This window comes from Aythya fuligula, chromosome 14 (genome assembly GCF_009819795.1).
Source record: "Aythya fuligula isolate bAytFul2 chromosome 14, bAytFul2.pri, whole genome shotgun sequence".
Taxonomy (NCBI): domain Eukaryota; kingdom Metazoa; phylum Chordata; class Aves; order Anseriformes; family Anatidae; genus Aythya; species Aythya fuligula.
Genome location: NC_045572.1, coordinates 6,732,847 through 6,758,906, shown reverse-complemented (window position 1 = coordinate 6,758,906; position 26,060 = coordinate 6,732,847). Strand labels below are relative to the sequence as shown.

General features: G+C 44.6%; 1 protein-coding gene across 5 annotated transcripts in view; it reads left to right on the top strand.

The window, feature by feature from the left end:
• FBXW11 (F-box and WD repeat domain containing 11) overlaps positions 1 to 26,060 on the top strand; it is a 70,963-nt gene that overhangs the window by 24,907 nt on the left and 19,996 nt on the right. For all 5 annotated transcript variants that reach the window (XM_032196736.1, XM_032196732.1, XM_032196737.1 and 2 more), the window contains 4 exons: positions 9,324 to 9,386; positions 10,495 to 10,720; positions 21,920 to 22,106; positions 22,634 to 22,724. In XM_032196736.1, coding sequence (XP_032052627.1) covers positions 9,324 to 9,386; positions 10,495 to 10,720; positions 21,920 to 22,106; positions 22,634 to 22,724 — 567 coding nt within the window. The remainder of the gene's footprint in view (positions 1 to 9,323; positions 9,387 to 10,494; positions 10,721 to 21,919; positions 22,107 to 22,633; positions 22,725 to 26,060) is intronic.

The following is a 26,060-nucleotide window of genomic DNA, read 5'->3' as shown; positions in this document are numbered from 1 at the left end:
AGCAGTTTTCCTACAGAGGTGCCATCGAACCCGAATGTCTTCAGCAAGTAAGGAGATGCGTGCTGGCCCAGCGGTCACAGCGTTGCCTCCCAGGCTTCGTTGCACAACGTGCTGGTTTCGGCGGTGGCGCTGCCGCTTGGGGCTGCTGCCCGTTGCAACAGCTCACCTTGCAGGGTGTGCTGTAAAGTGAAGTGAATCACTGATGTGATGGATTAAAAATAATCCTCCCAAAAGGGGAACCTGAGACGTTAGGCAACTCTCCTCCCCGCTCTCAAACCCTTTTCTGGCTCAGTGATCGGCCTTTTCTCTTAATGAACTGTGCCTTGCAGTTGCAGGGAGAAGTGGCGCTGGCCTTCAGAGGTCAGGAGCATTACGCATCCATTATGTAAATCATGTGAAACCTAAATTAGGCAATTGCACATTCCTTTTAATACCTAGATAAAATCATCACTTGAATGTAGGGTGTCTGGCTAACCCCAGGCAAGGCTGAGTGGATACTTGCAAAAAAAATAATTTGAGTATTCTTTTTTTAATCTCCTTTATTACTTGAAGGCTTCTTTCTTTAGCTGGAGTTAGTCTGCGGCCTGTTCTTAATAGAAGGTTTTCTCAAGGCTTTCGGTTGCTTGTATTACGTGTGATTACAAAAACACACTGAAATGGGGAATAAGCAAAAAAATGGTGTTTCAAACGCTTAGTGATTAGGATTTCATGGATTGAGTATTGCTTCATTAGTTGCCAAATCTGAGATTCACTGCCATACATCTTTGGAGGAAACAAATGGACTTCTTATTGCATAGTTAATTTTGGTGGCTTCTTTTTCTATAGTTACTGTGTGCGAATTGGTTTCCTCCCACCCTTCGATTTGCAAAAGACAACTGAGGGTGCTGAGGCTGTGTGTTCTGTCATGGTATTGTTTCAGGCTCCTCAGTGTATTTCAGTAAACTTATACAAAAAAAATAAGATTGAAACCACTTCAAAATGTGGTTGAAGTTCTTCCGATGAGAGTGAATTTGATGCTGGGGACTTGCAGTGGTTTGGAGTTGCCTGTTTTTAAACTACTCTTCAGCTCCGTGTGTCACTCGCTGCTTTCTGTGAGCTGGCAGCGAGCGTCCACGGCTCATCTGCCTCCTTCCAGCTCGTTTTCATTGAGGGCTGACAGCTCGCAGAGAGCTTCTCCAGATCTTAGGGACAGAAAAGGCTATGAGCACCAACCGGTGCCTGTATTCAGTGGTGCTGGGCATGGGAGAAGAATGGATCGGGTCTTTAAGAATTATTTTTTTTTGATCTTTATTGATCTGCATCTTTGTAACCAGCTAGGTTCTTCCCGATGCCCCTTAACGTCCAGTTCTTGGTCCTGCAGCTCAGGCACCTTCGTGCCGGGAGTCATCTTCGTCTGCTGCCTGGCGCGGTGAGGTAACTAAATTTGGACAGAGCTGCTTTCACATGGAACCAGCAGCAGAAATCTGAGCCTAAATTCCCTCTGGGAATCTAGGAATAACCCCAGAAGTATTTTAACTTTGCACTGGGCAGCCAAGTTACAAATATATTTAATCTTAACAGAGGCTAGTTTATTTTCGATGAATCTGAAACCAGCTAATGATGCCCCCATTGCCAGCTTCATCTGAAATGTGCTCCGAGATGCTCCTCATCCTACCATTAATCTGAAAAAACTTTGAATAGGGGCAGTTGTGTTAGGGCATGGTGGGCTGTGTGCTCTGCCGTGTTCACCCATGGGTGCAGTGTGGAGCAGGGCGGCTGGGGCTTGGTCTCCCCTGCCCAGGGATGTGCACATGGTGCTGATGCGCTCTCAGACCTGGTTTGTAGGGGCTGGGGGCTGGCCCTGAGCTCCGTACTTAGCTTGTGGTGCTCCTGGGGAAGCGGTGTGCTGCGGGGACAGAGTGCCCAGCACAGCCCTTCCCAGGCTCTGGTGGGCTTGTTCAAGCAGGCTCCTAAATGCTGTGTTCCCCTTCTACAGCTTGGGCCATGGGTACAGATGAGTGGATCTTGGGGGGTTCTTCGCTTCTGCTCTGGAAGGGAGAAAAGGCAGGATGGGCTGAAGCCAGCGTTCTCTTGTCAAGTTTCCATTTGTGATGGTTTTGTTGTTTTTAATAGGAAATAACAGCTTTACTTAGGGCATAAAAGCTAGGGGGCTCTTCCGCAAGTATCGAGATGGTTTCTCAGATAGTAAATGCTACTTACTGCTTGATTATACAAAAAGAGTAAGTTTGGCTTATCTAATCCTCCTAAATGCCTAACAAACCACAGTTGGTTTGGGTCAGTTGTGTAGATGCGAGTGGTCTGAATAAACGCGTAGTGTGGGACTAGTGCCCGTGCTGCAGAAAATGTGTTGCATTTCTTCGGGAGTTCGAGCAAGTTCCTTTAGAGATGACACGAGGCAAAGTTTCCCTGGAGTCCTAACCGTGTGGAAGGAAAACTGGCTTGGTGCTGCAGTAGGATTCGAAGTGCAGCGGGCTCCAGTTCTAGAGCTTGGTGGTGGTCTGGGGGGAAGAGTGAATTGGATGAGCCGTGAGCAATGTTGTTAGGGCAAAACCAGTCATTGTGTTCTAGCTGAGATGACTTCAAAATGAAAAAAGAGGAGGCAAAAGGAGAAAAGAAATCCGTGTCTTGCCCCTAGCATGTGTACCTTTGTACAGCTAGTTAGTCACAGCCCTATTTCTAATAGCTCTGAAGTGAACGTTTCACCGTTCAAATGAGTATGCGCAGAGGAATTTCTTTTGGAGTATTCATGGTCTAGAGCTGCATAGCTTAATCCAGCAGGTGAGGATTTCCATTTCCATTACCATTTTCTATTCTTTTAGTACACTGATTCTGTGTGAAACTGCTCGATGGACATTTACACTTGCTGAGGGCTCAGCACCTTTGCCCACAGAGAAGGGCTCGTGCCCCGCACGAGCTTTGCGGCCTTGTGGCTGGGCACTCAGTGTGGTGAGGGCTGCCTGATCCCATCACTGAATCCCCCAGGTCCCTGCTCCTTGTCCCTGTAAGTCCAGCACGTTGGGGCGGGATGGGTACGGGCAGGTTTTGGTCACTGAGTCCTGACACCCAGCAGTCGAGGAGCGCAGGGTGCGTTGGGAGCGGTTGTGCAAGGAGTGGTTCAGACACGGCCCTGCGGTCCCTGCTGAGGTAAGCCCTCCCTAAGAAGTACAAACCTATTTCATATTTAAATAAAAAAGCTGGGGATGGACAACTTAATTGTCTGCCAGATCAAAAGCATCCTCCCTGTCTAATTGTAGAACTTCCACCTGCTGCTGCAAACCCTGCGCGTCTCTCGGGAATGCAGTAATTTTGCTTTTTCTTGTAGGATCCATTCCCTGAGTGAAAATGCACACACGCTGGAAAACAGCTGGTAATTTGAACAAGAGGAGCAGCTTTCTTCTTGTTACAACCTAAACTGCCTGCTAATTCAATCAGTAAACCACGTTTTTATATTAATCTTTATGACGACCTGTATTATACTCTTCCTGAAGTCTTAGGAGGCAGCGCAGTGCTTTGCCTTTGCACTTCTTCAGCGGTTGTGCCTTGCGGGTTGGGGTGCGAGTTGCCAGATGAGCAGCTCTGTGGGACAGCTCCAGACCCCGCTGCCTGCCCATGGGAAGGACACGGCATCCCCAGGAGTTTGGGGATCGCCCCAGAGCCCTTGTGTAGTGTTTTGTGGGGTTGGATCCGAATAGTTATCCTGAACTTCTGCTTGTCTCAATGGAATTTAGTTTTAAAAACAAATGATGTAGCTTAGTCCTTGGTGAACACGGCCCACGTTGACTTCTGAGGTTAACTTCATGTTAGGCTGGAGGTGCTAAATGTTAAGAGTTCTACATTTTCTGACGATGAACAGATTAACTTTGCAGAGGGAAGGCAAAAAGGCTGCTGCTTTAGAACCAGAGTTAAGCAGCGGTGCCAATTGCCAGTCAAAAGAGCATTCATGATCAAACGGGATAACCTGCTTGACACATGTAGTATTTAATACCTGTTTCTCTCCTTTCAAGCCTGCAAAATAACTGTTCTAGAGCATTTAATTGAATAATGATTTGAGATTTTCTGGGCAGAGACAGGAGCTGGTGGTTACTGGGGGCTCTTCCAGACCAGGGCAGCACTTCCAAAAACTGAGGCCCCCGGGAGGTGTGAAGGTGGCTATGTAAAAGCATCAGGTATCTGTTAAAAATGTCGTCCTGCAAGCCGTGGTCAAGCTAGTGTTTGTTTTTAGATGGTTATCCAGTTTGTGTTTGAAGTATCTCTGGTACCGAATCTTCCTGCACGCGTTCTGGTGGTTAGTCAGAGGCTAAGTAAAACCGGCGCTTTATTTGCAAGCCGAGGGTTTTCTGCTAATTTTGCCTTCAGCTGTTAGGTCTTGGTAGACTCTCTTAGTATTTCCAGTATATTTTTGGTTGGACTTCTAGCAATAACGATGCTAAAATAAACCTGGCAACTGGGAGAGCAGCTAGCTAGGTAAGAGCTGGAGGGTGCTGAGCTCGATTTCTGCAGATACCCGATGCTTATGTAAACACTTTAATTTAAGCTGAAACAAGCAATTGTTAATGCAGATGCCGAATATAGATATGACCATAATCAGCAGAATTAACTTTCAATTCAGTCAAAACCCTTCAAGTTGAACTCCACGAACCTTAGAGCTTTGTCTTTGAAGTGCTTTATGGTGATGGTGGCCAGCGGATTGAGAGTTTTCTCTACCATCAGAAACGTGATTTGGGAAGTTATTTGGACAAGAGCTGCGTTTTCTACTTTTTTTTTTCTTAAGGGGCTATTTTCATAAAGGTATGGCTTGATTATCTCACTAAATTAAAAGTAATAAATTTATATTTCTGTCCTGTTACAGACTTAGCAGAGAAACGTGGTGCGGAAGCCCTCATCGAGGTTAAACCTGTAGCTGGGGTACCCTGGTGCTGGTGCCCTCTCCTCTTTGAACCTAGCATCTTTGTTGCCCCAATTTGAGTAACTGCCCCTAAAATTTTATGCTAACTTCATGAATACAGGAATCTTTTTTCATCCTTTCTCCCTATATAGCCCATGGCTCTGTTTGCAGGGAATTTTTTGAGGTTACGAGTCCTTGCAGTTGTTTGTATAAACTCTTTTTTTCCATGGCCACCTATTTCTGACCTGCAATTTGGAGCCACCGCAGCGTTTGTGCATTTCTCTGCAGAAGAGTATCTGCAGATTTGCAGGGATGTGATAAGAAAGAGATTTTGTCCTTGATACTGGTTCACATTTTGTGTGGTTTAGATTAGCGGTTCCCCGGCTCTGTTTGTGTCTGTGCTACAGGATGTTTTACCGAGAGCCTCTCAGTAGTTAAAAGAAGAAAAAATGTTCCTATCCCTGACCAAGGACCAAGACGTTGTTAACAACCGCTGTTTAACAGGTCCCTGGATTAGGAAATAGTGACCATGACTTCCCAAGGAGGGACTTGCGTGCCTTTAAAGCACTTTAGACCATTTGGGGATCTCTGGCTATATTAAAAGCAAGAAGCCACGAGAGGCACATACTCGTTGCGTTCAGATGGTAAAGCTGGTTCCCTGCTTTTCTGCCTAATCCCCTCCCCGGCGTGGTCCAGTTGCCAGAGCGGACGGTGGATTCCTCTCCTCCTCTGGGAGCTGTGTAATTAGTACCTTCGGCAGCGCAGCCCTGCTGCTGGCAGAGCTGGTTTCAGCAGGCAGCCTGAGCCTGCAGCCGCCAGCTGGACCTCCTGTGCTTCCAGATACCCAAGTATGTACCTCTTACGTTTCTTCAGCTTCTGTAAAGTCAGCTGTAGGCACGATTTGCTAAAGGAAATCAGAGCCTGGTTAGCTGGAGCTGTTTTGATCAGCTTTGGTCATCTTGTGATTTTTAACTGCTGGTTCCTGATTATCTTTTCCAGTGAGGGGTAACTTGGTAAACAATGAGATCTTTAAAGACTTAGTTTAGACTTGAGCTCAGATTATAAAAACTGGTGTAACCTGGGGGTGGGGAATGAAACTTCTTGCAGTCTCTCTATCACTTTCCATTTCCTCGTGGCTGAAAACATAACACTTGAAGGCAGCTTTTCCTTTTTCAGTGTAGCCCAGCTCCTGTCTTGTTTGTCCAAAGCTGCGAGTCCATCCTTTGGTAGGCAAGGTTTTCTTGCTGAAGAGTCTTAGCAGTGTTATCTGCCTTGCTGGGTACTACTCCGGCTAATTGTGTCTTGTCCCAGTTCCCAGGATTACTGCCATCACTTCAGTAATTGCTCTGTCGATACCAGAACTAAAACTGGGTTAAAGAACAAAGCTGCGCCGTGCTGCTGCTCTCCGGAGTCAATTAGGTGTCTGAAGGCACTCCCATCTCCAGGAGCGAACCCAAGCTCCAGCTGCCTGTAGCTAACCCAAATCTGGCAGAAATCTGGGCAGGCAGTGCAGGCCGGTTAAATTTCTGCAGAACACACAAGGTGCGGCTTTTTTCCTGTATTTCATGGGTGAGAGCTCCTTGCAGGCTGGGTGCTGTTTGCCTACAGCACAACTTCGGCACTTGTGCACCTAGCACCGTGCAGCCGTACGTCTGCGGAGCTGGCAACCTGGAAAGGCGGCAGGGTTTGAGCTGCTGACAGGTATCTCAGGATCTCAGTTGACACTGATTTAGGAAGTTTTGTAATATGTGATCGTTCTGACTTCGGAAGCTTGGCGGAATCAGTCCTCCTGAGGAAACGAGCTTGGTGTACCTGCTGCTCCTCCGTCCCTCTTTCTCCCCACGTAACTTGTGAACCTGCTGGCCGTGTCCACCTGCATCTCACAGAAAGGTGGAAATCCCAAGGACGTGAGGTGTTTGTGGAGCAGGAAGGCTCAAGGAAGGCCGAAATTCTTGCAGAGCTGGAGGAAGCCCACAGGCAGCACGTCTTCAGGAAACGGGCTGTTAAAATGCGGCAGCTTGCGGAGTAATTCCTGAACCTGCCTCCCATTGCTGGCTTTGCTGTTGGTGAAAATGGAGACGGGCTGCTCTTGGTGTACCTTCATTCAGCCGAGTACAACCATGGGGCAGGAGCAACATTTCTGTGCTGAGACCCGCTGATAGCACATTGCTGCTGCCGCCTTTCCTGGTAGGGGATGGATGGAGAGTGCTTATTCCAGGCTGACTAATTAAGGAATGACAGCTGGCTTGAAATATCATTCTACTTTTGCAAGAGCTATGAGTAACTTAACAAGAATTTCTGGGGAAGAAAAATGAACTTAGAAGCAGGCTTAATTGACAGTATTTAGAAGCTGAGCTTCCACTGGGAGAGGCTCTTATGGTCATGGGGACCTGCCCGTTTGTCTGAGCCCATGAGCACAGGGCAGCCCTGGGCTGGGAGCTCGCTGTTTGCACTGCTCTCGATGCTGTGGGGCAGCAGGGAGGGGAATGGGGTGCAGTCAGCATCAAAGCCGCCTTACAGCTGCTCAGGGAGGCTGAGGAGGCGGCGGCATGGTGGCTGTGTGTCGAGGGGTAGGGAGCAGGGAGCAGGGTAATGGGAGCTGGGCTTGCCCATGCCTGCCTCCCTCTTGCCTCAGAGCTGGAGGCCTTGCCAAGCGAGGACCCGTGCCACCAGCTGGTAGGGATTTTGAAATTCTTCTTCTGACGAGTGCTGGGGATGGACAAGGCAGATTAGAGTTGTCTGATTGCTTCTTCCAGGCAACAGGACAGCATCCACCTGGCCATCGTTCATTCTCACTATAAGCTCTGCTCTAGCTTTGTTGCGTGCTCCCAGAAGGAAAGGCCTCGCATCAAGGATGCTCTTCTTAGGCTCCATCCCACAAAAAGCTAAGTGAGCTCTGAGATGTTTCCCCATGGAGAAGCAGCAGAACACAAGAGCAGTGCCTCACCGTGACCTACCAAAGGAAGGATCGGTTGGTGTCCTGTGGGATTTCTGCTGGATGCACAGCCCCAGGCCACGTGTGTTAATGGGAAGTGTTAAGGGTTGATACTCTCAATGAGATTGAGATACTCTCAATGAGAGTATCAACAACCAGCATTGGGTTTCCCACCAGCCGTGTATTTGGCCCTGCTGTGTGTCGGAGCCAGGTGGGCCACAGCTTTCCCATCACCCAGGGGACGTAGTTCTCCTAATGAGGTCTCGTCTGCGTGACGCGTGCTTCTCGTACCTCACTGCAAGGCAGAGAAGGGCTCAAGGCAAACCTTAGAAACCGCAGTCAAGCGGTGGAGCGAGGCTTGTCCAAGGAATAATGCTGTTAATTCTTCTCAAGTTTGCTGATTTTTGGTGTGTTCCTAATAAGAGAAAGAGGAGGAGATGAGGTGACAAACATATTTTTGATGTGACACAGTGTTGTGAATTGGGAATGTAGTTGTTAAGGAGCCGACCCATTATTGGTGATGGAGAGACTCTCTTCTCACTATCAGAGAAGGAGATGTGAGATTTATTTCATTGCGTGTTTTACTTGCGTGTGGTGTTCCTCTTTCTGCTGGGACAGCTGATAGAGGGGGAAGGAGGACTGAAAAAAAATACAGGCACTGCTTTATGACACTGGGGTTTTCATGATAGCCACCTGCCAGTTAGCCGCTGTCTGGGAGCGGTGACTGGTGGGAGCTGGGTGAGAGCAATCGCCCAGGTGGGGGCTACTGGGGTGCTGTGTGAGGGAGCAGGTGGTAAGAGTAAAAGACAAGGTCTTGCAAAGGTGAAGAGATGCCTAAAAGAAACACTTCTGTATGAGTGTTTCTGGAAATGGTCGCCTCCATTCCTCTGGAGCAGAAGGGAAGATGAGGAGGGTGAGGAGGGGCGGTGGGGATGTTGGGGAATGGGTGAAGGAGGGTGGTGGCTGCTGGGCTCCCAGGGCACAAACTGACCCCAGGCTGCAGATAACGCTCTGTGAGCCATCTTCCCCGTGCACTGAGCTAGGTCTGGAGAGAATTCATGCTCTGTTGCATGTAAGCAGCATATAGCGATTTTTTTTTGTTATTATTTTCAGCTAGATGTATGCAATTTTTTGCTTTGGCAGAAAATGCTAGTCGATTGCTTTGACATGTTTAATTACTTTGGCCTGAGTAGGATGCAAGTGAATTTATTTCCCACTGAGAAAAGTGTTGAAAGGCTGCATGAAAACCTGTCAGAGGAAATTCGAGAGGGGTTGGGGAATTATCTTGACAGTAAATGAATTTGATAAATGTGTCAGTTAAATGGGGAATTTTTTTTTTTACAATGCGCAGGTTTTGTGGCCAGGAATCTTTGATAATTCCATTCACTGGGAAAATGAATTTTACCTGTCCAATTGCTTTGCTTTTTTATAGTGCTTGTACAGCGAGGAATTGCTGTAGTATGGAAAACAGAAAATTAAAATAGTAATTCCATTTTTTTCTAGAACACGTCAGTAATGGAGGATCAGAATGAAGATGAGTCTCCAAAGAAAAATACCCTATGGCAGGTACGTCTGGCTCGTGCATAGGAGGAGAGTTGGCATGTTTTTCCATGTTCCTGCTTTTGAGAAATTTCCAAATGCTTGGCTGCAGATGCATAATCATCCTTATATGTAGTTGACTCTATCATCCTAAAATTAGCTCAGTATTCAAGCGAAGGATGACACCAATGAATAATACTTGAGAAATGACTAGATCTTCTTAGATTTTGTGGTTTGTGCTGACCTTGAAAATCAAACACGTGATCCTGCTTCAAAGGAGACTTGTGAACGTGGCTCAGCCTTTAGAGCAGGTGACCGTCATTGAAAAGGAAGAGTTCAACACCTTCACATAGCAAGGAGGAAAAAAACAATTTGCTTTGCAATATTTAGGAGAGCTGGTGATCCTTCACCAGGAGCCCTTTTGGTCTCGTGAAGGGATTAGAAGAGCTTGGCTTGAATGTTTGATTCTTTTTGCTGATAAAGTAGCAAATCCTGGGGTGTTCTTCTGTAACATCCTTATTTGTAGCTCAAGCTCCAAGGATTTTAATTATATTTTATGTGGTTGTCCCAAACATTGACATGAGCTGTTTTTCAAAAACGAAACAAGCATTGCTGCTTGACATCATGTAATTCTTGGGCTTTGTTTGTGGGCAAACAGTGCAACACCAGTATGGGGGTCCTGATTTTTTTCGTATTAGGGAAGTGATAGCCAGCCTTCGTGTGTATCTGCATGCGTGGTGCTGTAACTGCCTGTGTAAATCATCTCTGGAGGCAAACTGCAATGTGCAGCTGAAGCCAACTGCCATGTGCAGTAGAAACCACTGGTTTAGTCTGGGAAAGGTTGTTCTAAAACGAATTACGTTCCTTGCTGTTAAAATGGTAAGAGGTAAGAGAATTCAAGTCTTTCAGCATAGTGAATAATTTCTAATTATGGGCAAGGGCCTTTTGTTGGGCTTTATGTCTGAAAGATGAGATGTATAAGGCATAGCTCGTATCTTTAATGATGTTTTAAAGCTCAGTTTTGTTGAGTATCTCTTTGTGTCCTCTCTCCCATTTTCTTCCTGGAGAGAGTTCTTATAAAGCTGTTCCTATTCTTACTCATATTTACGTATTTGTATTTCTCTTCTAAAAACAGATAAGTAATGGAACTTCATCTGTGATTGTCTCGAGAAAAAGACCATCAGAAGGAAATTACGAAAAGGAAAAAGACTTGTGTATTAAATATTTTGACCAGTGGTCTGAATCAGATCAAGTTGAATTTGTGGAACACCTTATTTCACGAATGTGTCACTATCAGCATGGACATATTAACTCTTACTTGAAGCCCATGTTACAACGGGACTTCATCACTGCGTTACCAGGTAATTAACATCCGTTTCACAAGAAGTGCATTTATATGTACACTTTTCTAATACTTGGGGCGTTTGCAAACTTTTCTGAATGTTCTCCAGACTTAGATTGTCTCCTCTAAAGGATGTGATGACTCCTAGTCAAAAGAAGTGCAGGAGGGCAGCTGAAGTCATTCACTTCTGTGATTAATTGAATTGGCCACTGGATGCCAGTGTTGTTCCGTGTAAAAGGAGTTTGAGTAGCATATCCTGAAGAACCATTTGTGTTTAAATTGGATCTGAACTGTTGTAGAGTGTGCATGGAAGCTCTGGTCTAGCTTGCTTTCATGTGACCCCCCTAGGTGTGCGAAATACTACAGAAGTGGTTTTCATTTGAGAAGTCTTTATATCGTTGTAGTTTCGTCCTGAGTTTCCCAAATCTTGAATGAAAAGCTGCCTGCTTAGATAAATGAATGTAGTATGTCTGATCTTGTTAACAACTCAAGCAAAAACGATTGTGGACTTTTAATGTGTAGTCCTTTCCTTTCTTCAGTTGCTCAGAACCTCTTCTGCCACAGATCAGTGTAAACCTTCATCAATAACTTGACTGTAAAATATGTTCTTATGCCTAAAATGTTCATTTCTTCAAGAAATATGGAGCAGTAATAACTAGACATGTAGCATCTTATGTTTTTAGTCTCCTGGAAAGGTGTGTATTTTCCATTATCTTCTAAAAGGAATTGATTGCTGCATCCTTGGATTTCTTCTGATAGGGAAAATAATTCAAAATCACTCTTTGGAATGTAAACGTGTTGACGTTGTTCTCAGAGTGGGAAGTAAGCATCAAATAAGTGGACAAAATGTTCTGTTTGCCACATGCAGTAGAATAGCGCAGATTCACTCCTGCAGTCAGTGGTCTGTGGGTGTTATCCCAGGAATGCCGGGCCACAGCAGTGAGCAGAGTGGATGAGGTGGTGATAGAAATGGAAAAGGACTGGAAGCTGGTAATTTGAGCACAGGGACAGGCAAGGTCCTTTCAGAGGCTGGTCCCATGCGAACTTTGAAGCTTTTTTCTAGCCACTGGTGTGCTTTGGTAGTCTTGTGTGTGGTCTTTTCTGGTGTCTGATGACAGAACGCTGCAGTGTTGGTTTTTAATATTGCGGTTGTCTTAGCTTGGATGCTGTGGGCTTCTGTCCTCTGTAGTACTGCTATATAAAACAGAAAATTGAGGAGTTCAGCGTTTGTAGGTGGTGATGGGATTTTGGCTTATCTGTCAAGTATGATTGAAATGAAATTCACAGTAGTTGGAGGGGTGAAGTAGGAGTTGGAGGGGTGAAGTAGGGGAACGAGGAATAGAGGTTAGGACACAGAGCACATGTGAGATTCCATGTCACTGTTTTATTTAAAAAAAAAAAAAAAAAAAAAGCTTTACTGCATGAATAGAGGCTATGAAAGGAAGGAAGCAGCCTTATCCCCCACATCTCTATCTCAAAGAAGTTATTTCATAGGAGATTTAGCTTATCCAGCCACACACATAAAACCATGTTCCTCATTTTGAAGGGAGAGATGTAGATATAGGTAGCATGGATGCTTCTTCCAGCTTGCTTCTCTCTTCATATTGAATGTTGATTTCTTTAGGGGAATATCTGAGATGTAACTTAAAATAAAGTGAAACGTACCATCATGGCCACCATGTGCAAGTATGAGCTTCAACTGTAATGTTGTTTTGTTTGCCTTTATTTTACACCTCAGAGTAGGTATCGTGGAGTTGCTCAGTTCTTTTGTATTAGATTGGTATTCCTAAGAAATCTTTGGGAGATTCATAAGGTGACAGTTATTTTTATTGCATTTATATATATAACAAATACATATTTGTTTACAATTTTAATTATTTTGAAGATGTAAATACTGGGAACTTTTCTCATTTCTTATAATCAACTTTTTTTTAAGGGTAATGTTTTAAAGCTGCTACTTCTCCCTAGTTACTGGAAGGTTTTCCTGGCTGTGGGGATGGCCTGCTGTGCCCTTCTTTGGGTGATGTTACAACCACCCAGTCACTTTTGTTTTAAGCAACAAGCTATTTTGGTAGTTGGTTGCCTTATGTATTAAATACCGGTCTGTACATGGAAAGAAATGATACGGAAATTTTGTAACAGGTTCAAATGTCTCTTACCCGAGTATCAAAACATAAAAATTTTAAGTTGCTTGGTTACGACGTGGATTACAGAAGCCACCTTTCCTGCTTGAACAGATGCCTTTTTCTGAAAAGGTTGATTATAGAACTTCATTAATTGCCCTTTAGCCAGCTGAAATTTAGTTGCATCCATTTCTGGATTAAGACAACAAATATTTTCCATAATATTCAGCAGCATATTCAGTGCACACAGCAGCTCGTTGCAAAAAGCTGTCTGAACTCAGCTGGACACCTGCCGCAGCTGAGCAATAATTATGAGTCAATTTTGCAGGTTGTGCTTCGCGTAACGCTGAAGAGGTTCTGCTTTAGGAAAGTGAAAAAAAATACAACAACATGTATATAATAAAACTGTACAGATTTGTGTAAGGTGTGTTGGATTCTACTGTACATGTGTGTGCCCCAAGTGGCTTTTATGGTGTCCTCCACAGCTGGGACACGTGTACTCAAGGGTAGACCTGGTGTCCAGCAGTAATTCTCTCTTGATTGAAGATGACCTAAGCATGAATAACTGGCAAAAAAAAAAAACCACACACACAAAAAAAAACAAAAGCCCACAAAAACTTCTTAACCTGTTTTCCTGCTTAATTTGTATGCTTTATCACCTTTCAGCCATGTCTGGGTATCTCTGGAGAAACAAGTGACTTAATTTTTTCAACTGTAAATCTCCTATTGGGCTTAAAGTGACTTTGTTGTGATTCTAAACTCAGTTCTTGACTACAGATTCCTTCTTTCTTACAAACAAAGGAATATTTTTGATCTTTGAACCTCTCCTTTTTCCAGGGACAGCTCTTCAGCAGTTTTGGAGGGAGATGGTTGGGTTTTTTGTTATCCCATGGAGACAACTTTCTTTTTTCAAAGCTTTCCCCCCATCAAATGTTCCATGTTTCATTTTGCTTATGCTTAGCACTACCTATGACACTCTGCAAAAATAACTTTTTAAACTTACTGAATTGCACCCAGGAGATCACAAAGCCCCCAAGATTTCCTCGTGACACTTGATGGCTGCTGTTTCTCAAAGTTACACGTGGTAGAAAATCCACTTGCCCCAAATGCCTGATAGGAGCAAAGGTTTCATAACTTCTGTGCTCCAATTGCTGAGCAGGGAGCTGCTGTGTGTGCAGGCACCAGATTTTCATGCCTGAAATGTGTGTGCAGAGAATAACTACGCACTTTTGTCCTTAGTATCTAAATGCAAGCTCTGCATTGCTGGTCTCCATTCATTACTTCTTGAGGTGCAGCAGGGCGTGTGAGTTTTGGTGAAAGCAGAAGTAGGGAGACGGATAATTCTTTGCTTAACATCAGGCACAAGGAAAACTGGGTTTGAACACGTGGTGTCTCTGGATAAAATTACCCAAGAACTTAATCTGGTGTGGTTGAAATGAAGCCAGTCCCATGTTAGGCTAGCATCACATCAAACATAAATGAGGTACTACGTTTTAAAAGGTAGCTCCACTTGTCTTAAAGAAATCAAATTCCTGTTTTAAACTGAAATAGTTCTTGCATGCTGCTGTCCCCGCTGACTTTTACACCTGTGAGAACACAAGATAAATGGAAAATGTCTGTGGTATCTGGCTTCCCTTTGCTTCAGTGGAAAAAGTGATAATTTGGGTACGCTTTGCTGCAAGCTGTGGCACAATGTTTAGTCTGCAGGCTCGCTCCTTACAAGCTGGGCTGTGGTTGGGCTCCTTCCTTTACTGCTAATCACAAGCATCAGCCCCTGCAGATACTGTTGATCTGCCTTTATGGGCTCCAGGTCACTCAGAAGCCTGCATTTGTTGATTCTCTGGGTCTGCCACCACCGCTCCCCGCAGCGGGGCGTAACGGGCAGTGTAATTGCAAGAATAACCACTGTGCTCTCGAGTCTTTTAGTTATATTTAACATGTTAATCTTAATATTCCTTGCATGGGCTCATCCAAATTGTGCCCTTTCCTTAAACAGGTTGACCCTCGAGCACAACCTTGTCACCCACGATTAGGAACGAGCCCCTCTCACACGTTGTGTGTGTTACAGCTGTAGGAGAACCGCACGTTGTATCAGGCAAGGCAAACCCTGCCAGGACTCTTCTGAAATGTCTCTAAAATAATAAAAATCTGTGCAGTTGTATGATCTAAGTGACTGCTTAGGATCTGATGTTAGTCAGTTTTATAGAGTTGACATCCCACATTTGGGTTTCATTTTCATACAAAGTGATATTTACACATTGAGCTTTGAAATCCCCGTGGCTTTTAATTGTTTTAATTTATTATTGAAATTCAACCAAACCTTCATCTGGTACCTATAATCAGCAACAGCTGTAATTTTTCACCATTTTCTGTAAAACTGCAAAAGCTCTGGAAGAGGCAGAAGAGTTGGGAGGAATGTTTTCCTTTGTTTGATAAGGGTACCAATAAATGCTGGGTGCATTTTGCTAATGAAAATTTACAGGTTTTAGTACCTGTTTCAGAAATGGTTTTTAAAAGTTGGTGAATATTTAGTTTTAATGTAAAATAGTTATTGTAGCCACTTCAGACTGTAATGTGTCTTAAACTGAATCTTGTCTGAAGTAATCACAGTAGGCCCATCGAAGCAGCAGCGCATTGAACCAGTTCCTGCTGCTCCTCGGGATAAGTATTTCAGTTGATGTGGTTTTGATGTGAGCAGTGTACATCTTTCCAAGTACTAAAACTTGTAAGGGTGGGCTTGGTGGTGCAGCACTGATGTTTGTGCTCAGTGTGCAGCTTTCAAGGCTCTGCATATCCATAGAGGAGAATACTGCTGTATTTTAACAGCAGAAAATGCCTGTTTCTGACATTTCAAAACCTATTTTAACTCTTAGCAGTGTCATACACAATTGTAAGAATTATGAATCTGTTAATGGAGGGTTTCTACCCAGTAATTTGCTGTTGATCCTTAAATCTCGATGAAATATGGGCTTCATAATGCAGGGTGGGTGTGTGTGCGTGTGTGTGTGTGTGTGTTCAGAGTGCACAGCCACGGGTCGGTACGGGTCTGTAGATACATTATCACTGTTAGAAGCTGTGGTAGCTGCTAGCTTTTAATAAACCTTAGTTTAGCTCAATGGAAAATGAGTACCCAGTACTAGGCTTGCACCACACACAACACTGCAAAGTTTTGGGTTTGTAAAGCGAGCCCAAACAGGCCAAGCACGTGTCACTCGCTTTTAGGCTCTCCAGACTCGAGGCCTCGCTGTTCCATGAAGCATCCATTTGCTGAGGGGCAGCCAGGCCTGAATCTTCTCAACAGCGTTCCTAACCTGTAAAAACAAGAGTCGTCTCAGGAAAGAAGACTTGTCACGTATTTTAGGTTTATTTGGCAACTTACTCTCCTCAGAAACCACGTTCCAGCCCTGTCTCTAAATGCTTGGTGTGTTGCAGTGAAACAATCTTTATTAAATTGAATTTTGAGAAGGTCTTGGCCTCATTCTTCTGGGTTGTGCACTGTGTAAAGCCGCCCAGGACAGCCGAGTGCCCCCTGCCGCAGCGCTCCCTGATGTTGGAAGAGGGGCCTGGGCCCGGCTGTCTGCTGGCACCTGCTGTGTCTCTGCCCGCAGGTGGGATTAGCGGCTCCGGCACCTCCTCACAGATTCACCAGCTCTTCTCCTGTGCTTCGTGATGTCTGTGGACAGCAAATAAAGGACAGCGTATGGTCCCTCCAAGAAAGACTCGGGTTTTGGAGAAACTGTTGGTCATTCACCCTGCTGGGCAGCTTCTCCAGCGTGCCGTCATAATGCCTGATGTTACTGACTGCTAGAGAGCTCCACAACTGAAAGTAGTGTGGTAAAAGTCATTTTTCACTACTTGATGAGGATGCTCCTGTCTGCTTCGTTTGATTGCATGTCTGGACTTGCAGCTTGGGTGGGTTTGGATCTAAGTTTTTGCAACTGTTTTTTGAAGGACCATTACTGCCCTTCCAAATGCAGCTGTTTGAAGACTGAACGACTGTACAAGACTTCTGCTTTGTCATCTGTCACTTTTCTTAATCAGCTCTGCACAACTGCCTTTAATCTGGAGAACCATCTTTTTGAGAAAACGACGTTTCACGAGGAGAAGAAAACTGAAAGCAACTGGACTCAATAAGCTGATGAATACACACACCATATTACTCGGACATCACATTTATTTCTAAACAGGGAATCACAAAGCCATGGGCTGCAAGCTTGTATTTGCCTCACACTGAAAGGTGTTAGGGTGGAAAGCAAGCCATGGTGTTTGCTGTCTGCTGTCATGTCTGTGATCCAGATCCTCTTGTCATTTCGGAATAACAATCTAAATCAAACTCTTCTGAAACTGCCTAAATGACATGAATTCTCACACAAAGGGATTGCAAATGGGAAATGTGGATTTCTGACACAGGAATGTGCTGTATGCTGCAGGTGCAACTCCTGCAGTATTTATGCTTGATTCTAGAACACTTGCCTGCTGTTGAGAAACAAGTGAAGCTGCCTTGCTAACCGATGGGCATCTCACTTCCACTCCCAAGCAGATCTAGACCTGGTCGGTGTTTTCTGAAAGGTGACCAAGGTGTGTTAGAGTAGGAGCCAGGGGAAGCATGCATCTGTGGAGCTCAGAGGATGCTTTGCAGTGCAGCTTTGTTACTGGGTTGGTGACTGGTAGGTACCTTTACAGCTCCTTGGAGCTCTTCCTGGTTTGGAGGGGTAATTGTTTAGCTTGCTGCCAGGAGATGGCAGTAACTGATAAACCTTTATGGTACCGTTACTGCGTGTGGGCATCCCCTGAACATCTCACGTTGATCTGTCATTGGCTCCCTTGGGAATTGTGTCTTTGCATCTGGCATGTTTATGATCTTTTCACTTCAGAGATTGCTAGCTGGATGCTTTGTCCCATAACTTTCTTCTTAAGTATATAGTTGGAAGAAGTCTGGAGGTATGGTTTGCTTAAATGTTTTTAGCAAATGACCATTAAATTCCCCAAAGAATGTTCATACGCATGCGTATTTTTTTTTTTTACTGAGTTATGCCAGTCAGATGAAATTACACGTTGGATTACACTGCAGGATTGGAAAAGCATCCAGTAGCTAGGGGTGTGTTCGACACAGATCCTGCTCTCCCACCTTTGTGATGCCCAGAGATAAATAGCCCTGGTTTGAGCAAAGTGCATGTGCTAGGGACAGCCCTTCCCTTGGCTGTCCGGCTAGTTTATTTGGTGAACCTTGCATGGTTTTGGTTCATCCACCTGCAATCTTTCAGGTGCCCGAGTAAAGAATTTCATGCCTTAAAGGTACAGATGATGGACCGTTTGCCTGTCATCAGTGTGTCATGTGCTAATGGCTTGTTGGGACTCCAGACATAGCTGGAGTGACTTTTTTTTTTTTTTTTTTATCCTTCTAACAAAGAGGAATTAAGGTCATCTGAAAAGGCTAGCCTTGCGTGGCTCTGCTCTGCCGTGCTGCAGCTGCTTAGAAATGTTTTTGGCGTGGAAGAGAGGCCAGCATCCCTGTATCTGGGGCAGCTGGGAGCTGAAAGCCAGCACTCTCATCTTTCTCCTGTGCTTTACAGAAAGTGTTGATGTCGGTGTTAAAATAACTGGATCTGCTGATGTGGCTGTAGCCAACTTCTGTACTTGTAACATCTTCTGAACCTAGCAATCGCTCACCTTTAAATTTACTTACTAAGCTTGAAACATGGTAGTCTGAAACTGGACAAACTGAACTGGCTAAGTTCTATAATTTCTTAGCATTTCTCGGTCTCTCAGTAGCTGATGACTGCCGGCAGATCATTGTGTGAGCAAATCACCAACACCTCTAGCCCTGCACCCTGCTGCGGGGACAGTGGAAGCACCCGCTGGTAGCCTGAGGAGGGAGCTGTACACATGGGTGTTTTATAAGGGCTACTGAAAGTAAAAGTGCGGTGAAATGGGAGCCCTAAACTCTTAATTTGCACACAAACCTCAGCGTCCTGCTCTACTGATGGATTTTGCTGTTACGGTGCTTCATTGCTGTGTCCTCTGCACCGTTAGCTTGGGGACCTACGATGCTTCACATAGAAAATTGGCCTCTTCCTTTTCAGGGTGTCCTGCGCTGGGTGTGGGGAGAGTAAGTAGGTAACTGTTGTGGGATTAGAGCCATACCAGACAGTTGTTACCTCTGCACAGGCTGATCCTGTGCTCCTGAATGTGACAATTCTGTGTTTATGTGCAAAGTAACCGCTGGATAGGCTTCTGTTAAAGCACGTGTGTGCCTTGCTCATCACTCACACCCATAACCTTCAGCCTCGGGGAGCTGCTTACTAAGCAGACCTGCTTGCTTGATTTTTATCCAGCCACTGCACAGTGAGGTGGCTCATCTGCACAACAGCCAGTGATCCATGTTTTTAATTCTGGAAAACGGCCTCGAGATGAAGTGATTTTATTGCCCTGAAAAACCTTCACAGTGTTTTCCCATCACAGTAACTGAAATATATTCCAAGAAAAGGGTGTTTCGAGTCCTCATGTTGACATTTACTGGCAAGCCTGGGCTGGAGCAGACCGAAGAGCACACGTACAATGTATGTGAGTGCTCTGGTGGTTTCCTCAACCTGCAGGAGGAGGTGGCGCAGCTCCCAGCTGCTGCGAGCTGTCTGACTGGTAGGAGTGGGTTTGCAGCTTCACCAGTGGCTGGGTTTGAAACGTGCTGGTTGCTTGGACCTTGCTATATGTCAGCTAGCTGAATCTGTTATTAGGACTGTCATTGAAAAACTTGTACAAACCCAGTTTACTTTGAAGGAGCCTGTGTCATTCTTAGAGCCTTTTTGTAGCTGAGTTACCTAGAAGACCCGACCAAGTGCTCTAAAGCCACATGTGCTGGTCTCTTTCTGTTGCTGCTCAGGTTTACAAAGGCTGTGCTTACATCCAGAGTAGTGGAGGACTGTATGAACAGGCTGTGTTAATTCTTTACAAAAGCCAACAGTAGTTTCTTTGATTTTTTTTTTTTTTTGACTATTTGAAGCCTAAAGTAGGGTATCATGAGGTAGAGTGGAAAATTAAAAAGGTCATCTCCTGCTTCAAATACTTTTTTTTTTTTTTTAAGGTTGGCCAACTGGCAAAAGTTGTATGTGAAAATGAAGTTATTCTGATAGATTTCTGGTTGGAGTTCTGGGGAAAGCAAAGCTGCAGGTTTCTGGGCGATGTTACGGACCTGCTGGTGTTTTTTTGGGGGCCAGTGACACCATAGCTGGGATATGGACAAGAGAAGTTTGCTAGTTTATAGTTGGTGCAAATACTTTATCTAAGTGATTTCCATGTATGCGTTTCATTCAACTACAATTAGACTTTTTAAATCTAACACACTCAATGGGGTGGGTAAGGTCTAGCAAAGACCACAAGCAGCTGCATGCAGCGTGCCACTTGTTCTGGGCCTTGACAGATCTGAGGTGGCAGCGTATGGATTCATCATCTTTATGGAGGTGCTTTTCCTTCCACCAGCGTAAGTCCCTACAGCTTTTCAGCAAGTACCAGGTAACATTTATGACATGGGACACTTCAGCCTGTTGCCTTACGTGCATCTGGATGGATGGGCAGGACCCAGTTCTGGTGCAGCTGTACTACTGCTGGGGAGCAGAGCACATTTTGTATGGCAGTCTGTCCCCACCATGGTGTAAAAGGGTCCTTGGGGCTAAGAAGCTGCTTCTGGTGGTTGGGATCTTCAGCCTTCATGCCAGTGTTTGCCCAGCTTGCTGGGGGCTGCTGGGGCAACCATTGCTACCTGCCCAACGGCCCTGCATTGTGCTGCCTGTGCCATTAGGGCAGGAGAAACCCGCAGGTAGGTGGTGGTTCTGTGCCACCTCCGTATGGCCAGAGGGTGCACATTGGAGCAGCCGTGTTTCAGTTAGGAGTGCAGTTGTGCACGTGGCCAAACTCCTCCTTTGACCCAGTGAAGCCTGCGTGGTGAAATCTGAAGCAAGCAAGCTTGTACCTCGCTCCTTTGCCAAAAAGGTGGCGTGCCCCGAGGCTGGGAGAGCAGCAGGTGAAGATTTAAAGCTAAGATAATACCTGGCTATTTTATACACACTGGAAATCTTTGAAGGTACACTGAGTTTATTTTGGACTATACAGAAGCGGAGCCATCACCTGCCATTATTTCAGAGTTCCTTGACTCCTGGTGATGATCCTGAGGTTTCTTAGTGGATTCTTACACTGGAAGCAATCACAGTGACTGGATGAAAAATAAATGCTGCATTGAATGTTACCGTGGGACTTACTCCAAGTTGTGTCACAAACAATTATTCTTGGATTTTTCTCTAGCTATAGAGGAGCATAAGTCAGCTAATGGTGTAAGTCATTCAGTGATAATTTCTCTAAGCATGGAGTCCAGTGACAGTAAGCCAAGAATCAGTATAACCATGTACAGTGAAGGAATTACCGTCTAATTCGTTGTCATTGACTTCTCCTTAACCAGGGTACAGGGCATGGTGTCTGTGGCATACCAAGATCTGAACAAAAGTGAGGAGTGCATTTGTCACATGTACATCATAGAAAGAGTTCAAAACAAGGACCCTGTTGTATTTAAAAGTGCAAGAAAACATTGGTTTTTTTCAGTCTGCTAATGCTTCTCCTGGAGATGTCTGCATTTGGTCCTGTAGAGTCCCATCTTCTGCTGAGCTGAATTATCTGGTGTTATGCGTAAGGGAGTAGAAAGAGTCAACAGTTTACCATGTAGCAGTACAGAGTTAAAGGATCTTGAGGAGTATCTGCCGCCTGGACCACGAAGCCCAACATGTTACATGCTCAAAACATCCACAGTTCTGTGCTCCAGGCAGCCGAATGCTTGCTGCTGCTGTGCTGAACTGTGGTTTGTGCTCGTTCCTGGTCAGCGAAGATGGGACCAATCAGACTGTACCAGGAAAGGACTGAAGAGTTGGGTATTTTGGTTAACCTGTTGGGGTTGATTCATAACTGGTGCTTCTGTGTATGGTAATTTAATAACCGTGTTGCTCCAGTGCCTGAAATAAAGCCGTGTTAGCTTTCTCTGAATGTACTGCAAAACTTGTGTAGTAGTTTACTGTGAAGTGATTGACGTTTTGATTGCCTTTATTTCTTTGTAGAGCAAGGCTTAGATCACATAGCAGAAAACATCCTTTCCTATCTTGATGCCAGATCACTCTGTGCAGCAGAGCTGGTATGTAAGGAATGGCAGAGAGTCATCTCTGAGGGAATGCTATGGAAAAAATTGATTGAAAGAATGGTACGCACAGATCCGCTATGGAAGGGACTGTCAGAACGAAGGGGTTGGTAAGTACCTGGACAATAACTGAATTCACCTTTTACAGTGCTCTCCTTGATGAATTTACCTAATCATGAGCTCCGCCAAAAAGTAAGTGTATAGTAATTGAGGATCTCTGCAGTCCTTATCCTTTACGAGTTAGTTCACGAGTTTATATGCAGTCCTTACCCTTTACAAGTTTCTGAAGATAGGAGGTGTTTTGCTTTAGAAACCTGTTTTTCTGTGCTCTCTAGTGGTGTGCCTAAGAAAATGCAAGTCATGGAGTAAGGAGCTATGCAAGAGGAGGACACCCTGCTGGCTTAAAAGCCTTACAAAGCAGAGAACCCTAATTTGGGAAACCCTAAGGAAAACACCTGTTTCTTTCCACATACAGCTGTCAGACTGTAAAGTCACAGGGGCTGTAATTTCAATACTAAAAATGATTACAAATATTCTGTGAGAATGTGTCATAAGTTTTTGTTACATGTGGATTTTGAATTCCTTTACAGCTTGGCTTCTTTGTGGTAAATCGAAAAATGTTTCTGGTTCTTTCTAGGGATCAGTACCTGTTTAAAAACAGACCAACAGATGGCCCCCCAAATTCATTTTACAGGTCCTTATACCCAAAGATAATACAGGATATAGAGGTATGTTTTCTGATACGTAATATCTGCAGCAGAAATAATGTTTCATACAGTTAATGTCTCAAAGATGTTGCATGTTAGAGCAATGAAGCAAATCATGTGCATTGGCATCACTACCGCTGTGTGAGCTCTGGCTCTTCAGAAAACGTGAAAAATTCCCTCATCATCTCATCACTGCAGTACAGACATTAATGTGTCACTTCAAAGCTTTCAGTGTTAACACTGACCTTTTGGGATCTAAATAGTTTGGAATTCCCTTGGGGCTGTGGATTTTAATAAAATGGCAGTTTTAGGAAACTTTACTACTCCAAGACAATTCCATGTATTTCTGAATGTTTTAATATAGTGGTTGTTCTCAATAAGTGATCACTGTTAGCACTGTAAACACCAGTTACTTAAAGTGTAGCTGGTCTGGTAACTTGTTATTTCTAAAGCTGTCACTGAGACAAATACATTTTTCTGCAGTTTATGGGAGTCTTTTTTCCTGGCTCTAGTGATATGATGAGAAAAATGAGCCCTACAATAATAAACTCAGTAGGGGTACCAGTGGTAGGGAGATTGTAGAAGTGATTGATCTTTTGATTTAAAAACAAAGTTGTTTATCTCACTGAAGGATAACAAAGTTGGGCTCGCTCTTCTAAAACGTCCTGATAGATCAGGATCATCTCGGTATCCTGCCTACCAGCAGAAAATTGAAATCTTGCTCAGGGTGCTGTGTACACACTGCAGAACTCTTAGGTTGTACCACAGACTGTAATGTATTTCAACCATGTGACAGACACAAAATTTTGATCTGAGACTCATTAGTGGGGAAACACATGTTTTGATGGTTAAGGCAGATGTGAACTAATGGAATCATTCTGCTTTGGGGGAGCAACTTTTTGCTCGCGACAGGACAAGGGGAAACAGTTTTAAATTCAGAGGGGAGATTTAGATGAGATGTTAGGAGGAAATTTCTCACTCAGAGGGCAGTGAGGCTCTGGCTCAGGCTGGATGTCCCATCCCTGGAGGTGCTCAAGGCCAGGTTGGATGAGGCTCTGGGCAACCTGATCTAGGGGGTGGCATCCATGCCCATGGTGGGGGGTTGGAACCGGGTGATATTTAAGGCCCCTTCCTGAACAATTCCGTGCTTCTGCTATGGCAAATACGAATTTGTGTTACTTGGGACTCCATAAGCAAAATTAATCACAGAATCACAGAATTTCTAGGTTGGAAGAGACCTCAAGATCATCGAGTCCAACCTCTGACCTAACGCTAGCAGTCCCCACTAAACCATATCCCTAAGCTCTACATCTAAACGTCTTTTAAAGACTTCCAGGGATGGTGACTCCACCACTTCCCTGGGCAGCCTGTTCCAGTGTCTAACAACCCTTTCAGTAAAGAAGTTCTTCCTAACATCCAACCTAAAACTCCCCTGGCACAACTTTAGCCCATTCCCCCTCGTCCTGTCACCAGGCACGTGGGAGAACAGACCAACCCCCATCTTGCTACAGCCTCCCTTGAGGTACCTGTAGAGAGTGATAAGGTCGCCCCTGAGCCTCCTCTTCTCCAGGCTGAACAAGCCCAGCTCCCTCAGCCGCTCCTCGTAGGACTTGTTCTCCAGGCCCCTCACCAGCTTCGTCGCCCTTCTCTGCACCCGCTCAAGCACCTCGATGTCCTTCTTGTAGCGAGGGGCCCAAAACTGAACACAGTACTCGAGGTGAATCTTGACCTATCTGTAATGTGTAGCTGCTGCAAAATGCAATCCAATTTTTGAATATTGCTATACAATTTATAAACATCTAGTGATACAGAAGTATTTAAGTATTAAGTAACCTAGGCATAGTAAGACCAAACTTGACATTTGCTTGCAAGCTGAGTGATACCCATTTTATTATTTGAGGGGAGATGTCTTTTTTGTATAAGGAATGGCAGTTATATTGTGGTGATGATGATAAGACCAGGGGATTAAGGGTAACTCTTAACATGATATTCTCTTGGGTTCTGCAAAATTTTGGCATTGTTTGGTAAAGAAACACAGCGTGAAAAGATGAGCTTTGAGATCACAAATCATTGGAGGAGTTCAACATTATTCTATCCCAGATTTTTAAGATTATTGTTCTGAAACTCATTTGTTTAGATACAAGTGGAACATATGTGTAGGAAATCTTCCTGTTATTAGAGATGGAGTGTTCCTTAGAGATGTTACGTTACGAGGACTCGTGACCTTTGAACTTCAGTCGTCTTTTTAATACTTTGATTCTTTAGTGGCTGCAGATCCACATAAGGTGTACAGAAACAATACTCCTGAAATGGACAGTTCTTGCCAGTAAGAAATAAATAGGGAAGAAAAAAAACACACAAATCCTCATGCTTCACTCATTGCCATTACTAGTATTGATATTAAGAGCAAAATATGTTAAAATGTGGGAGTGGAGAAAGGTTATACCACTAAATATCTACTGTACTAGTGAATGTGTTTCTTGAAAAAAATGAATTTTGTTGAAATAGACCCTCAAATTAAGAGGACTTTTCACTGCACTGCCTGAAGAGTGTTGATGTATTCAAAACAGGCAGAGAACGCATCAGTGTTTGGAAGTCAGGAAACGCAAGCTTACACTACTCTCTGAACCCTAGCTTTGAGTTTCAACTCCTACGTTTTTATTTTCCATTATATAACGCTCACGTGGATGATGCGACAAACGTAGGACATGCTGAGTAAGGGGTTCTCTCATGTCAGGCTTTGAAAGGGAGTTGGAGCTGTAGCGCGGTGTACGTAAAGGATGGCAAGCCACGAGTACTTAAAAATAGAAATGTGAGTAATGAGCGTGGGAACAGCTGTCCTTTCCTTTCTGCCGTGTATGAAGAGGAAACTCCAGGCTCCTGCCATCATTTGTGCCCGTTCCAAGCCACCGTCCCATCCAGCTGCTTTCCAAATGGCTTCTGCAGGTTCTAGCTGATGCTTTTACCCATAACGTGGTTAAGGGGCAGCGGGACACGTGGGCGACTCTTGCATCTCCAGCTGAGTGAGGCAAGTAGAGAGAAGCAAAACGAGAGCTGTTCGAGGGAAACCTCCTGTTGTTCTGAACCTCCCATCGCGTGCTTGTGCCTGTAAATCCAAGAACAACCTTTGGTCTTTGCTGCTTGCCAGTCCTTTTGGGTAGAATTCCAGGCTTTGTCAACTAGCCTCAAGGCTGTAGGTGACCCGTGGATACTTCTGTAGAAAAGTGAGGCTGAAAGGAGCCCGGAGCTGTCTGCTCTTGCCTCTGAAACAAATGCATCTTTGTCTGGTCTTGTAGAGGGGTGAAGCCTCTCCTTGAAAACCAATGGCTTCTTCCAGGATCATCATGTTCAGTTCAT